This window comes from Macaca fascicularis, chromosome 7 (assembly GCF_037993035.2).
Source record: "Macaca fascicularis isolate 582-1 chromosome 7, T2T-MFA8v1.1".
Classification (NCBI taxonomy): domain Eukaryota; kingdom Metazoa; phylum Chordata; class Mammalia; order Primates; family Cercopithecidae; genus Macaca; species Macaca fascicularis.
This window is the reverse complement of record NC_088381.1, coordinates 50,476,307-50,490,458: the sequence shown is the minus strand read 5'-3', so window position 1 is coordinate 50,490,458 and position 14,152 is coordinate 50,476,307. Positions and strand designations below refer to the sequence as shown.

General features: G+C 40.1%; 2 protein-coding genes across 13 annotated transcripts in view; one reads left to right on the top strand and one right to left on the bottom strand.

Moving 5' to 3' along the window:
- Window positions 1–4,856, top strand: part of NPTN (neuroplastin) — a 72,799-nt gene extending 67,943 nt beyond the window's left edge. For 6 of the 7 annotated variants that reach the window (XM_073996284.1, XM_005559996.5, XM_005559994.5 and 3 more), the window contains 3 exons: window positions 1,304–1,325; window positions 2,917–2,991; window positions 3,836–4,856. In XM_073996284.1, the coding sequence (XP_073852385.1) occupies window positions 1,304–1,325; window positions 2,917–2,977 (83 nt within the window). In that variant the 3' untranslated portion in view covers window positions 2,978–2,991; window positions 3,836–4,856. Of the gene's footprint in view, window positions 1–977; window positions 1,183–1,303; window positions 1,326–2,916; window positions 2,992–3,835 lie in introns of those variants that run through there. The other variant, XR_010588143.1, reaches the window with a different exon arrangement.
- Window positions 4,857–14,152, bottom strand: part of REC114 (REC114 meiotic recombination protein) — a 124,909-nt gene continuing 115,613 nt past the window's right edge. For 3 of the 6 annotated variants that reach the window (XM_015453046.2, XM_005559998.3, XM_045395708.1), the window contains 3 exons: window positions 13,680–13,892; window positions 8,437–8,523; window positions 4,857–5,119 (listed from right to left, as the gene is read on the bottom strand). In XM_015453046.2, coding sequence (XP_015308532.1) covers window positions 4,955–5,119; window positions 8,437–8,523; window positions 13,680–13,892 — 465 coding nt within the window. In that variant the 3' untranslated portion in view covers window positions 4,857–4,954. The remainder of the gene's footprint in view (window positions 5,120–8,436; window positions 8,524–13,679; window positions 13,893–14,152) is intronic. The other 3 variants (XM_045395709.1, XM_073996285.1, XM_073996286.1) reach the window with 1 other exon arrangement.

Genomic DNA, 14,152 nt, shown 5'->3' with positions numbered 1-14,152 from the left:
GGACTCCTGTGGACACTAGTGTGTCGCTAGCCTATTGTTTTGGCTGATGAGTCATTGGTTTGTGGTTAGTTCTTTTTTTTGAAATCCTTTTTTGCTCCAGTCACTGTGTGTGCTGGCGGTGGCTTTGCCTCTCCGTTGCCTCGAAGGAACAGGTGGAGCAATGTCTCCCTCTGACAGACATTACTCCCGACGTGTGCTCCTGCAGATGCCTACACTGAGACTGTAATCTCCATAACTGCTTCATGTGCACCAAGCCCCCTTGTGGAATCCTGCTGAGAGTTTTTCTAGAAGCCTTCAGTGAAATCAAACTGTTCTGAATCATTTAGTCTACCTGACTTTTGTGTAATAAAAACAAACTAAGAGCACTTACTTGTTCCCTTCCCCTTGTGGGCCTTTTTAAAACATTCTGTCTCTGAATGTATATCTCTGCTTAAAGGGGATCAAGTTGCACTTAGTTGAAACACGAAAGACATATAAATCAGAACCATAAAGTATCAATTTAAGAAGGCTTAAACTCATATAATGTCAGCTTTTTGATTTTAAAAAAGTTATCTCATGGCTCCCCTGGGTTTGGCTTCTGGTTTTGGCCAGGGCAAAAGAGTGAGCCTGTCTTTCTGAAGTCTTTTCTAGAGGGATGTCACCACTGTTCAGCTCTCCTTGGTGTGTCACAGAACATCCTCTGGTATACATACACTTGTTGCTGGCATAGCCCAGCATGGCTGACCCAATTTAGGTTGAACTATTGTGGTTGCCTCTTCTCAATCTCATTCTCCAGACTAAAGACTCTTCTAAAGATTACAAAACAGCAAGAAAAACAGAGTGCCCTTTGGGGAAGTGAGGATGTGTGGCTAAATGTACAGATTGTACACATCCATTCACATTGCAGGATTGAGCCAAAACTGCATGCATTCACCACAAGAAAACAAACAGCAGGATTTTACAACTGAAATGTTGGTTTGTCTTCTCATCTATTTAAGAGTGAACCACTGGAACTTGGGGACAAGATGAGTATAACAATGTTGCAGCCTATCTGTCCGCTACAGTTGCAGTTTTTCATGACAAGCATTCAAAGTGTTAACTAAAACCATTGAAACAACATACCTGCCATTTAAACTTGAATCTAGAAATAATAACTCCATGAGTGTTTTGCACCTCCAGATGGAATGGCCTTTAATAAATGCTGTGAGTAGCCATGATTGCCACTTGCAGTTTGCTATTCTATTAATCCTTATGCAGAATCTAACAGTTTTCTTCTTTCTTCTCTTATCTCTCATGGATTTTTAAAAAACTGAACACCATGTAGATGATGAACCAGCTGGACCAATGTAAGTACTTTACTGGACATTGATTGAACAGTATCTGATTGAATTATGTTGTGTTTGCACTTTAATCAAATGGAGTAGCTAAGATTGGAGGGGAAGACAGTGAGTGGAAATGAAGGTTGCAGTGTTGCAGATTTCTTAGCTTGACACAGATCTGACTAAAAACAACTTGATTCTCAGGATAAGCGGCTATGCAGTCTTGTTTTCAGTGGCCATACAAAGTGGAATACCACGCAAAAAACTTTTTTTCAAATTTTGCATATTCGATATGCTTAAAATGTGGGGGAAATGGCCAGTATATCTGAGGCTTCCTGTTTTGTCAATGTTAAAACATTTCTGATCCCAAGCATTTCAGATGAGGAATACTCAACCTGTAGCTACTTAAGGAATGTTTTTTAATGCACTCATACTGTGCCACAAAATTTCTCACTACACCAGGGATGACAGTAAAAGAATCCCTGTATTTCCATGTGTTACACTTTCAAAGGTTGTTATTGACCAAGTTTAACTCATGTAATGCAATTTGAGGCTGGACTGTAGCCTGGATAAACAGTCTAGCCCCATTAACAATTGCTGGTATCCAAGAGAGGGTACTGCAGGTATGGAATCAATCTAAGCTGGGCAGAATCTCCTAGAGTTGGACTAAAGAGTGAGAAGCAGACAAACAGCACCCAAATTTGTTAAGTACCAGAGGGCCCAGCACTGCCAGGTTATGATTACCTTTTTTTTTTTTTTTTTTGAGACAGAGTCTTGCTCTGTCACCCAGGCTGGAGTGCAGTGGCGCAATCTCGGCTCACTGCAAGCTCCACCTCCCGGGTTCACGCCATTCTCCTGCCTCTGCCTCCCGAGTAGCTGGGACTACAGGCGCCCATCACCACTGCCGGCCAGTGGTGTATTTTTACACCACTAAAAATACAAAAATCTTTTGTATTTTTAGGAGAGACGGGGTTTCACCGTGTTAGCCTGGATGGTCTCGATCTCCTGACCTCATGATCCACCCGCCTCGGCCTCCCAAAGTGCTGGGACTACAGGCGTGAGCCACCACGCCTGGCCATGATTACTTTTTATCAGTTGAGAAGGGATAGTGGTGTTGTGTTCAGTGGAGAAAAGTTTTACATATTCTCACCTGTATAGCAATTATAGTTCAGAAATCAAAGGGAAAGTACTTGTCTGCCTTGGGGGTCAAAAGGAGGATAAAATGAGGTATATCCAGGTTGAGTCTACCTACTGCCAAAATCCATAATCTGAAATGCTTCAAAATCCGAAGTTTTTTTGTGTGCTCACTTGATGCTCAAAGGAAATGCTCATTGGAGCATTTTGAATTTTGGGTTTTCAGATTAGGGATGCTGAACTGGTAAGTATAATGCAAATATTCCAAAATCTAAAAAATTCAAAATCTGAAACATTTATGATCCCAAGCATTTCAGAGGAGGGATACTTCACCTGTAGCTACTTAATGTTTTTTTAATGCACTCATATTGTGCCACAAAATTTCTTACAACACCAGGGATGGCAGTAAGTGAATTTCCATGTGTTACACTTTCAAAAGTTATTGACTGAGTTTAACTCATGTAATGCAATTTTTCCTCCAAAGGAAAACCAACTCTACCAACAATCACAAAGATAAAAACCTGCGCCAGAGAAACACAAATTAAGTACTGCTTACAATGTAAGTATGGCCTTCTTTAGCAGTTTTTAAAATTATATTCAAATGAATGTACTTCTATTGACCTTTTTACAACTTCTTCAGTAATTGGTGTTATGTTGTAAAATCTTTTAATTCATTTCAGAGCAGCTGATAATGATGAAGCCAGTTCTGTCTGCCCAGTTTAGGGACTGGAAAGGAACATTTTTCAGCTGCGTTTTTTGCTGTTGTTTGGATTTTTTAACATGGAGTCTCACTCTATTGCCCAGGCTGCAGTGCAGTGGCGTGATCTTGGCTCACTGCAACCTCCACCTCCAGGGTTCAAGCAATTCTCCTGCCCCAGCCTCCTAAGTAGCTGGGATTCCAGGTGCCCACCACCACGCCCAGCTAAATTTTGTATTTTTAGTAGAGACAGGGTTTCATCATGTTGGCCAGGGTGGTCTTGAACTCCTGACCTCAAGTGATCCGTCTGCCTCAGCCTCCCAGAAGTGCTGGGATTACAGGCGTGAGCCACTGCGCTCTGCCATCAGGTGCATTGTCACGTTTATATAAATGCCATTTCAGAAGACGTGTTTTAAAATAAATACTTTTCCACATTATATCTTTACAAAGAGGTGAAATTGTCACCTTCTTAGGTGGATTATTCCCAGAGGCCTGCTAGTCTTACCTCACATATGGGGGCAAGACAAGAATGGTGGCCAGGCAGCAGCAGGGCCAGAATGTCATCTTGTTAGGCACATGGAGATCAGAATTTCACACCACATCCTTGAGTATGCTGTTTGAACCAAAGCTTTGTGTGGCACACGGTGTAGTTGTGAGTGACAGTGCATATTCCCTTTATAATTTCCAAATACATATTTCTTTACAGATCTTTAGGTTCCTGAAACTGGTGGCAACATGACCTGCTAAATTTTCTGCTTGGACCTCTTTGGTTCTCTCCCCTTTCAAGTGAGCAGCACCACAATGACTGTCTAAAGCATGCCTTATTTAGCCTCTCCTGTAAGGGTGATCTAGCCAGGTACATTTTAAACAATGCTTCAGTGTAGAAGGTGTAAACTATTTTGGGCTTGATGTGCTGTGAATGTTGCTTTTTTTCCTTTGTTAAAATATTTAAATAGAAGTGAAAAGGTCCTCTGAGGATCAGATCATGCATGCGCCATTTTTTACTTAATGCAGCTGTTAAATTGGCAAAGCTCTAAAATGCACTGCTGCCATCTAGTGATACATTTTTGTAAAGTACAGCAAAACCTACAGATATATACAGTATATAAATATATATATATATATTTATATTTTTGGGGGTGGGAGAAATCCAAAATAAAGTAAATGCTTGTTTCATTTTTAAGCTGCTGATATTCATTCCTTATTGTATGTTGTCATGAGGAAATTGTGCAGTTCTGGTACATAAAGATGAGTAATATAAACTGAAATCTATAATTTTAAGGGCTTAACCTGTGACTTTAATAAGCTGGAACAGTCCACTGAATGGGTATAATGAATTGCAGTATATACGTATGATTGCTTTTTAAGTGATTATCTTTTCTTTTGTTAAGTCATGTAAATTCATAAATCCTTTTGCACTGATGTGTTGAACCTTATTCTTGTACATTCAATCAAGGCAAACTTTTATAATTTTTCTTTTGTTTCCAATGACCTTGAAATGTTATAGCATGGTGATATTCTATGCAACTATAGTTATACTTTTTGGTTTGACACTGTATTTTTTCACATTGATTTACTGGTTGATGATAGATTTTATAACCTAACAGGGTTCTCATGCGGTGCGTAACTGTAGATGCATGTACTTGTGTTTTGTGTAATTATTGAAGTGCAATGATGTATAAAAGTGGATTCACCTGTTTTTAAAAATAAAACATTGATAAAAGGTGTTTGGAATAATGCTCTTTATTCTAATATCTTCTTTAATTTTAGGAGGAAGCATTTTTCAATACTTTGAAGTTCCTTAGTTATATATGTATCCAGAGCATTAATTTCTCAACCCCGCTAGCTTTTTAAGTTCCTTTTCTACCTCTTCCACAAATGCTGGGAAATTCTGATCCATAAGGCACAAACGCAGGAAGGGGCCTAACTCTTCTGCACCCCATGCAGATTGTTCATAGACACGGGGCAGCTCCTCCGAGGCCAGAAGAGTCTGCAGGGATACCAGAAAAGTAGTTACAGATTACAGGTCAGCAATACCTGGCTAATAGAACACCGGCAAATAGTGCTTTAAGGAAAGATTAGAGAAATACACACCAAAAAAAATTAGTATTAATTAGCTTTACAGGCTTCCTTTACGTAGTTTTACTGTTACATTTACAATTTTGTATATTAATATGTTTTCTGAATACACATAGCATGTGAGATAATCTTGTTGCCTTAAGGAAAGAATTTCAAATATACTGATTAAATGTTTGCAAAGTTGAGATTCTACTTTAATGAAGAATACTGTGCTGATAACCTGTGGATTGAAAATAAACCTGTCAATGAATGAGCTGCACTAGCTTAGTTCATCTTCCCCACAGCATAGGTGGCAGAGTGGATGTGAGCAGTCTATGTGCTAGCTGCATTCTGAATATAAGAAAGAGGCCACAAACTGCCCAAAGGACATTAGTTCACACGTGTCTTTTTCTGGCCATCTATGAGTTTTGACAAATCGTCGTCTATCACCACAATCAAAATACACAACATTTCTTTCACTTCCCAAAAAACTCTCTTATGTGACCCTCGTGCTAACCATTGCCGTGAAACCCTTAACCCTTAGCAACGACTGATCTCTTCTCCATATAGTTTTGCCTTTTCCAGAATGTCATATAAATGAAACATATGTTGAATCTGGCTTCTTACACTTATCATAATGAATACATTTGAGATTAATCCATGATGTTGAGTATTTCAGTAGTTCATTTTTATTGCTGAATAAGTATTACATTGCATGGATGTGCCACAGTTTGGTTATCTATTCTCCAGTTGAAGGACATTTGGGTGGTTTTATTTTTTGCAATTATGAATAAAGGTGCTATAAACATTCACTTACGGGTTTTTGTGTGAACACAGATTTTCATTTCACTTCAGTAAACACCTGGGATTGAGTCATGTGGTGAGTGTATATTTAACTTTGTAAGAAACTGCCAAACTGTCATCTATAGTGGCTGTCCCATTTACGTTCCACTAGCAGTGTAGATGAGAGTTCTAGTTGCTCACCCATCCAGGATTTGGTATGGTCAGTTTTTATTTTTAATTTAGGCATTCTAGTAAGTTTGCAGGATGTCTCATTGTAGTTTTAATTGGCATTTGCCTAGTGACTAATAATGTTGAACTTTTCACATGCTTATTTGTCATCTGTATGTTTTCTTTGGTAACCTGCAGTGTTTTAAAACCAGTTGAATTAGTTGCCAACATTTAAATATTAGGAGAGTTCAAATAAAAATCTTGACAATTTGGAAGATCTGGCAACACTGGATCCACAGCCCCACATGATGATGATGGGCTCCAGTTCTGTGTGGTCCACTTACTTTGGTGCATTGACTCGGTCATCTTATTGCTCACATTAATTCTATGAGGTAGGTGGTTTTATTATTTCTGTGGATAGCAGGGTTTAGTGTGTAAGTACATAACTGATATTTCTCTAGGAATTCTCTATAACAGAAATTTACTTGGGATATACAGCACTTGTTTTGTTTATTTTTAGAGATGGGGGTCTCACTATGATGTTAGGCCAGGCTGGTCTTGAACTCCTGGCCTTAAGTTATCCTCCTGCCTCAGCTCCCCAAAGTGCTTGAGACTACAGGTGTGAGCCACCATGTGCGGCCTACATCCCTTGTATTAATTGCATTTCTATCCCATCTATGATTATACCACACTTAGTATCCTATTAAATGAACATTTATGTTTCCAATTTCTTAACAAGCATTGTGATGAACATATGTATATCTGTGTAGTTGAAATGAAGTTATAGATAACATATTAAATTTGATATGTACTGCTAAATTGCCTTCCAAAAGGTTTTACCAACTTACATAGAATGACATGTCCAAAAGGTAAGAGCAAATAAGTAATGTATCTGAGCTGCAAGCTTCATGCTTTTTCTCATTTGTATATGGTTCTTCCATACTACATAAATAAACTGGGTAAGGTATACCTTTTCTAGCAATTGATATTTCCTAAATAAGGACATCACACCCTGCCTTGTTTATTGTTTTATTGCAGCTCTGTGTTCGTCAGCTTATCTGATTCAGTTAGCCCCTAACTCCAATGCAAATATGGGCATTATTCAGTCAGTTCTGCTGCTGGACAAATAATTTTTTTTCATAGTTACCAGGTTATTAAAAGAAATAAACATGAATTCTTGGTCTTCCTACCTCTTGAGTTTTTTATTCTATATGATTGTCCATTTCTTTTGAGTTAGTGGCAAGCCAGATTGAGAAAACACCTTTTTAAAAAAACTACTGATAGCACAGTTTAGTAGAGGAATTAAAAGAAAATTCGGCCGGGCACAGTGGCTCACACCTGTAATCCCAGCAATTTGGGAGTCCGAGGTCAGGGAATCACTTGAGGTCTGGAGTTCAAGACCAGCCTGGCTAACATAGTGAAACCCTGTCTCTACTAAAAATACAGAAATTAGCTGGGCGTGGTGGCACATGCCTGAAATCCCAGCTACTCAGGAGGCTGAGGCAGGAGAATCGCTTGAACCCAGGAGACGGAGGTTGCAGTGAGCCAAGATTGTGCTACTGCACTCCAGCCTGGGCAACAGAGTGAGATCCTGTCTCAAAAAAAAAAAAAAAAAAAAAAATCATACTTGAAGATTGATGAACTCCACGCAGAATTCTGTGGAAAGCAGAAGCTGCTGGCTTGAACACCTGCAATGAGGAATGCAGTGAGGGGGAGACAAAGTCCTTGCAGAGCTCCCAGGAGAGTAGACATCGCACAACCATAGTTTTGAATGAAGAGGTTTTGCAGCAGGGGGCAAGGGGCTGTCTGAAAGCAAGTCTGAGGTAACAGAATTGAATCCTCCTGGGTTTCTACACATCCTTAGCTGAGTACTGACAATCTGCCCATATAGAAACTGTTGTAGATCTGAATCCACATTCATTTTGATATTTGTCTTAAAATAGTTCCCAAATTTCATTTCCATAATTACAATGGAGTCCTTCATTTATTCTTCTTTTTTGGGAAAGTGGTGATTAAATTTTCTGTCTTGGACATTCAACCACTTTTCCTCTTTTTATTTCCTTTGGAGGGTAGATCTTGACTATGTGCCTGCAGCCATCATGTCTCACCTCACAGCTTACTGTAATAAAACTTACTCTGCAAGGGGTAGATGAACATGGCCCTGTCTCTGTCTTTATCACCTTTTAGAGTAATGCTTTAGGTTTCTCTCCTAAAACAAAGAAGTGAACAAAGGGATACAAATTCTTAGGGGTCACTGCTTTTCATGATAAGAAAATTAAACACAGAAATAAGCTCTACCTGAGCTAACTGCGTCAGTGAGGTCCTTCCGTCTGGAGCGCCTGTGCCCGCTGTTACACGCACTTGCTGTTCTGAGTGCTGGTGGGACTGGAATAAAACATGCAATAAGGAGACTAGCTGAATGTAATCTTGCATACCACAGGACATTAAAGAAGCAGAAATACGCATTCATGTTCAAAGAAAGAAAATACCACTAAGAGTGGTTAAAATGATTGTAAGCATAGGTCTGTCTCAGTTTAAATGGAGGGTTACTTGAGTTACCACAGCAGAAGTACTGAGTTTAAATTTGCAGCTCCTGACTTCTATTTGATGTTCCTCAGCCGTTGGCAGGCTGTTAGTGCTGCTTCCTGTCAGACACTGGGGCATTCTTCTGTTGTCAGAGGCCCAGCCTAGGATTCAGGACCACGCATAGGCCCTGGAGGGCTGGCCAGGTGCTGTTACCATGGCAGCCTGCATGCAGTGGACGGACCCCAGCTTCTGATCATGATTTTTCACCCTCTAAAAATTATTGCTCAAGTAATGCATGTTCATTGCAGAAATGCAAAATGGAGGGAAACCCCTATAATTTTAAGACAACTGATGTTTTCAGTAAAATGACTTTTTTTTTTAAATCTCATTTTAGATATGCTGAAGGAATGAATTCTTCTGTAAGTAAAACTTATAGATATCTGGTTTCAATGACTGTTTATGCCTCCTACGTACTAGACACTGAGATGGTACAGGGATAGGAGCTACAAAGAACAAGATAGAGTCCTGCCCTCTGGAAGCCCACAGCCTAGTGAGAACCTAACAAGTAGAACCATGAATTACCTTGCAACTCAGGAAGTGCTGGAGGTTCACAGAGAAGTGGGTAAACTGGAGGGCTGTATGCTAAGCAGGAAGTACAGGGATGCTGTAAGGTCCATGCTATCTGGAGAGAATCTGTGGTAATAAGTTGTTCTCAGGTAGGACAATGGGATGCTTTCCAGGGAAATAGAATGAACAAGGTACAGGAGGTCTGGAGGCATGAAGGGCCCTACCTCCGTTCCTTCCTAGCCACATGTCTGCAGGCCCCACTATGCTTTGGGTACCTGAGGCTGCTGCAGTGCTAATCTCCAGATGAGCAGTGGTGCTCCTGCACTAGGTATGAGCTGATGGTGCAATACAGGGAGAAAACAGGGCACTCTTTGGAGGGCGCTTCTGTCCATCAGCAACAAGTCTGACTACCCGAAGGCGGGAGATGCCAAATTCTGTCTTCTGTCCTACAGAGAAGCTGATGGTTGCTAGTCAGTAGGTAGCAGAAAAGCAGACCTGGAAGCACTGAACAGCAACAACAACAAGGAGGTGTGGAGGTACAGTGAGGAAGGAAAGAACAAAGACAAGAAAATGAAAAATGAGCAAAATGGCCAAAGGACTCTATAATCAAGAGCCCTAAGACAATCCGCATTTCTCTCTTCAGTTCCTTCAGTTTTCTCCTCTGTAAACACAAGGCAGACTCTAGTGCCTAGTGTTTCTTCAGCTATCACATTTGATGCTTTCCTAGAATACGTATCATTTCAGCTCACACAAAGAACTAAGATGTCAACCAAAATTGCCATAAACACTGTAAAAAATAGCTAAGTGGCACTGAACCACCTGAGGCTAGTGGGCTCTAGGATTAGATGGTCCACCTCTGCAACAGCATAGAGATGGAAGGGTCTGCGCACATAGTAGCTGGAGTCCCCTAGCTACTTTCTTGTGGACTTTTTGTGCTAACAGGAAAGAGTTCACATAGGAACTGCGATCCTCTTTCCTGTCTTTCCCATCCCCCTCCCCAGGGTGGGCTGGTTGCCTTTGAAGTGCTAAGGTTGAGAAATGCCTGGTTAAGCCACAATTAACCAAATTACAAGGCTAAGGAAAAGCAAAAACTAAAATATGAGCCAGGAAATGACTCAAGAACTTGAAATAGAATTCTATTTGCAAAGAAGGAAACAACTCTTATACTAAAAGATTACAGGTATTACAAAAATGACACACCTGAATGTAAGAGAGCAGCAAAATGACCAGAACTTGGCCATGGCTTGTACCTCTTAAGATAGATTCTGAGAAAGAGCACATGCTACCAAAATTTGTACATCAGTAGTTAAGGGCAAACCTTATGTTTTGCCATTAGGAAAACTAGAATGTTTAGGTGGTGCCTCACAAGGTCTGTACCCTGGTGGAATTTAATCCAATGACTTTAACTTGTCGTCTCCTCTGCAGCTTCATACACTATCTTATCATGCCCTCTTTTGGCTCTGGAGGTTCTGATCCTTGCTAATTGGCCAGGATGCTGATTTGTTCATTTGCAAGGGAAGGCACATCTGAATGGGTAACATTGAGGGCAATAATAGTAATGATGGATTTTGTGATTATATTTGCCAGGCATTGTATTGGGTGCTCTCTATACAGCATTTTAATCTCACCATTTTACAGATGGAGCTAATTGGCTTCCGTGAGATCACACAGCTGCTAAGAAATAGGGTCAGGATTCTAACCTAGATCCATCTTGATACCAAAGCCTGTGGTCTTTGTACAATATCATGCTATCTTAGTCAAATCACCCAATTACAGTTCAGAAGAGTCCCTGAAAATAGAATCAAGAAAGGCATGCAAGTTTCCTAACCACTTCTCAGGTATTTCTACCTAGACATTTGGGATCAGTCTTTAACATCAGAGAGCTGGAGCCTTCATCTGGGGCTGTAACTCACAACTCAGCCTGCATTTGTTACTGCATGTTACAACTTCAATTTATTTGCCTTTGTAATACTTAGGTAATTGTGTAACCTGACAAGGTTCTAGTGTGATGTGACTTCATTACCTTTATAAGGAATTCCAGACTGAGTTCCCAAATTCTGGAACCCTTCTAGGTTTTTGTTACACTGCATGCATTGGGTATACTATACTATCATCTGAATCTATGGGGCAGTGAAACATGAAAATCTGAAGGGAAAAGAATCATAAGCAATAAAATACCTTATAGTAACCACTCCAACCCATTTGTAGGGAGGGGATTCTTAAGAAATACAGCAGGAGCTGAATATAGACAGAGCATTATTGTTTGAAACTAGATCCAGGGTTTGTGAGGCAAGCAGCTTCGGCGTTAAGACATCTTCATGAAAATCAAATGAAGGGAAAGAACTCAAACCACCAAAATCTGTTTGGCAAACTAAATACCTTCAAGAGGAAATCATGTAGCACCTGCTTAAAGAAAAAGATTTTATAATAAATAATGAAAATTTATGTTCACCTCAGACAAATTATAAAGAACAGGAAACTTAGTGACAGCCGGGCCTGATGGCTCACGCCTGTAATTCCAGCACTTTGGGAAGCCGAGGTGTGTGGATCGCCTGAGGTCAGGAGTTCAAGACCAGCCTGGCCAACATAATGAAACCCCATCTCTATTAAAAATACAAAAATTAGCTGGGTGTGGTGGCGGACACCTGTAATCCCAGCTACTCGGGAGGCTGGGGCAGGAGAATGGCTTGAACTCGGGAGGCGAGGTTGCAGTGAGCTGAGATCGTGTCATTGCATACTCCAGCCTGGGCAACAAGAGCGAAACTCTGTCTCAGGAAAAAAGAAAAAGAAACTTAGTGACAAATCAGCAAAAATGAGGTGTTTTGGTTAAGGAAAACTAACGGGATGAAGTAATGGAAAACCAGGTTTGGAAAAATGACTTCTCAAAGCAAATGCAAAACCCAGCTTGAAAGCAGAATCTCATCTCAAGAGCAGAGATAGGTGCTTATTCCAACAATATTTGAAACTATGCCAAAGAAATGCAGAACACATATTTCTGGGAGAAATCCTATAGTCATGAGTCTCAAATGTTTTTATCTCAAGACCCCTTATGAGGCCTTCAAAGAACTTTGATTTGAGTTACATTTATCTGTGTAGAAATTAACATGGAATTTTAAACTATTCATTAAAAATAGTAAACTCACTTTATGTTAATATTGAAAACATTTTTATGGAAAATAACTTTTCTAAAACAAAATGTCATGATTTTTGCAAATCTCTTTACTACCTAGTTTAATAGAAGGTGACTGGATTCTTACATATGCTGCTGCACTCAGTCTGCTGTAATGTGCTGCTTTGGTTGGAGACATGAAGAAAATCTGGCCTCACACAAATTGTAGATGGAGAAGGGAGGGGTATTTTAGAATAGCCTGTTCAGATAACTGGATATTCCTTGATATAACACCAAAACTCAACGAGTGAGTTGCTTAAAGGTAAGTTGCAATATAGAATCTGAAACCATAGCAATGAACTTGTTATACTGTTATATTACACTCTTTTAGCCTATCTTACACTTTTGAATAGCTCTTTATCCACGTATAATTTTGTGGCATTCAGGCATCGGTCATTTGGACAGTACTGGTTCACTGAATATACTGTCTTTCAAATATTGACACATTTCATCAGGTAATTACTTATAAAAAAGTAAATCACATTTATTAATAGCACCTTTAGAAAAGTCTTCCAGGTTGGGAAGTTGTGAAGCTCATGTGGCAGATACAAGTTTTTCAAGATTCTAATTTTCACTTGGAAGTTTAAATTTTATCATTTTCAATAAATACTATCAGTTGTTTTCCTGAAGTGATAGTTCATTTCACTGATTTTTGAAAAAATGTCTGCCAAATAACCCAAATCTGAATGACCATAGTCTATTGTTCTCTCACATGATGATGGTATTTTATGAAAAAAGAGGCTAGTTCAAAATACAAATGTCATACAGGTGCATTCCCTTGAGACAACCATGGTACTGCAGACTGCTGGGTTATTTCGTTAGTTCTTCCTGCGAATGATTGGAACATGATGACTATGAGCACAGTTTGGTGCCACTGCCTGATCTGTATGATGGCAGCAGCCTTACTCATGATGCCTTTGTCTCATCAATTCAAATGCTGACACAGTGAAAAAGGCAAGTGATACTATTTCTTTAAATATTAAGAAAAATAATTTTGACCTTGTGGACCCCCTGGAAGGGTCCTAGGGAGGGGTTCATGGACCACACTTTGAGAACCACTGTTCTATAGTGACACCTGGAATGCAGCCGGAACTCCTTCCTCCCTAATTTCTGAATAGGGAGCTACAATGAGTGTCGGCCTCAATTTTAAAAAGTCGCCCAACGTTAGATGTTTTTAAACTACAAACCTAACAGACTCGACAAACTCCAGTCATTTTGGCCACTCATTGTGCACTGCATTGTCATGTTTCCTGCATAGCCGACACATCAGCCTACTTACTCCAGCCTGCCATGGGACACTCTTTGCAGAGTCCTTCCCTTGACTTCCACTTGCCCTGGGTGGGCCAGGAATCAGCTGAAGCTCCTGGATGTTCCCATCAGGCACCTGAACGGTTATGTATTGCGCCAGCTTTTGAACACAACTGCAGCAGTGTTCCAGCGCCTGCTCCTTTGACTCTCCACTGAACTGTACTCGAAACAGGCGACTCTTGTCCTGTTTGACAAATCAAAAGACCCTCATGAGAGACCCTCGTCATATAACTTTACCTTTATTTACTTTGGGGTCTTCCACTGAGTGGTTCCTTTGCTTGGCGGAAGAAGAGGTATAGATAAGGGAACAGTCATCTTCACTTATTGATGCAGGCATAGAAAAGCCAATAACTCATTTTCTTCCCCCTTTTGGGAGTTGCTCATCATACTAAAATTCACTTCCCTCTGGGAAGTGACAACAGCAAAAATGGAAAAGCTCTATCA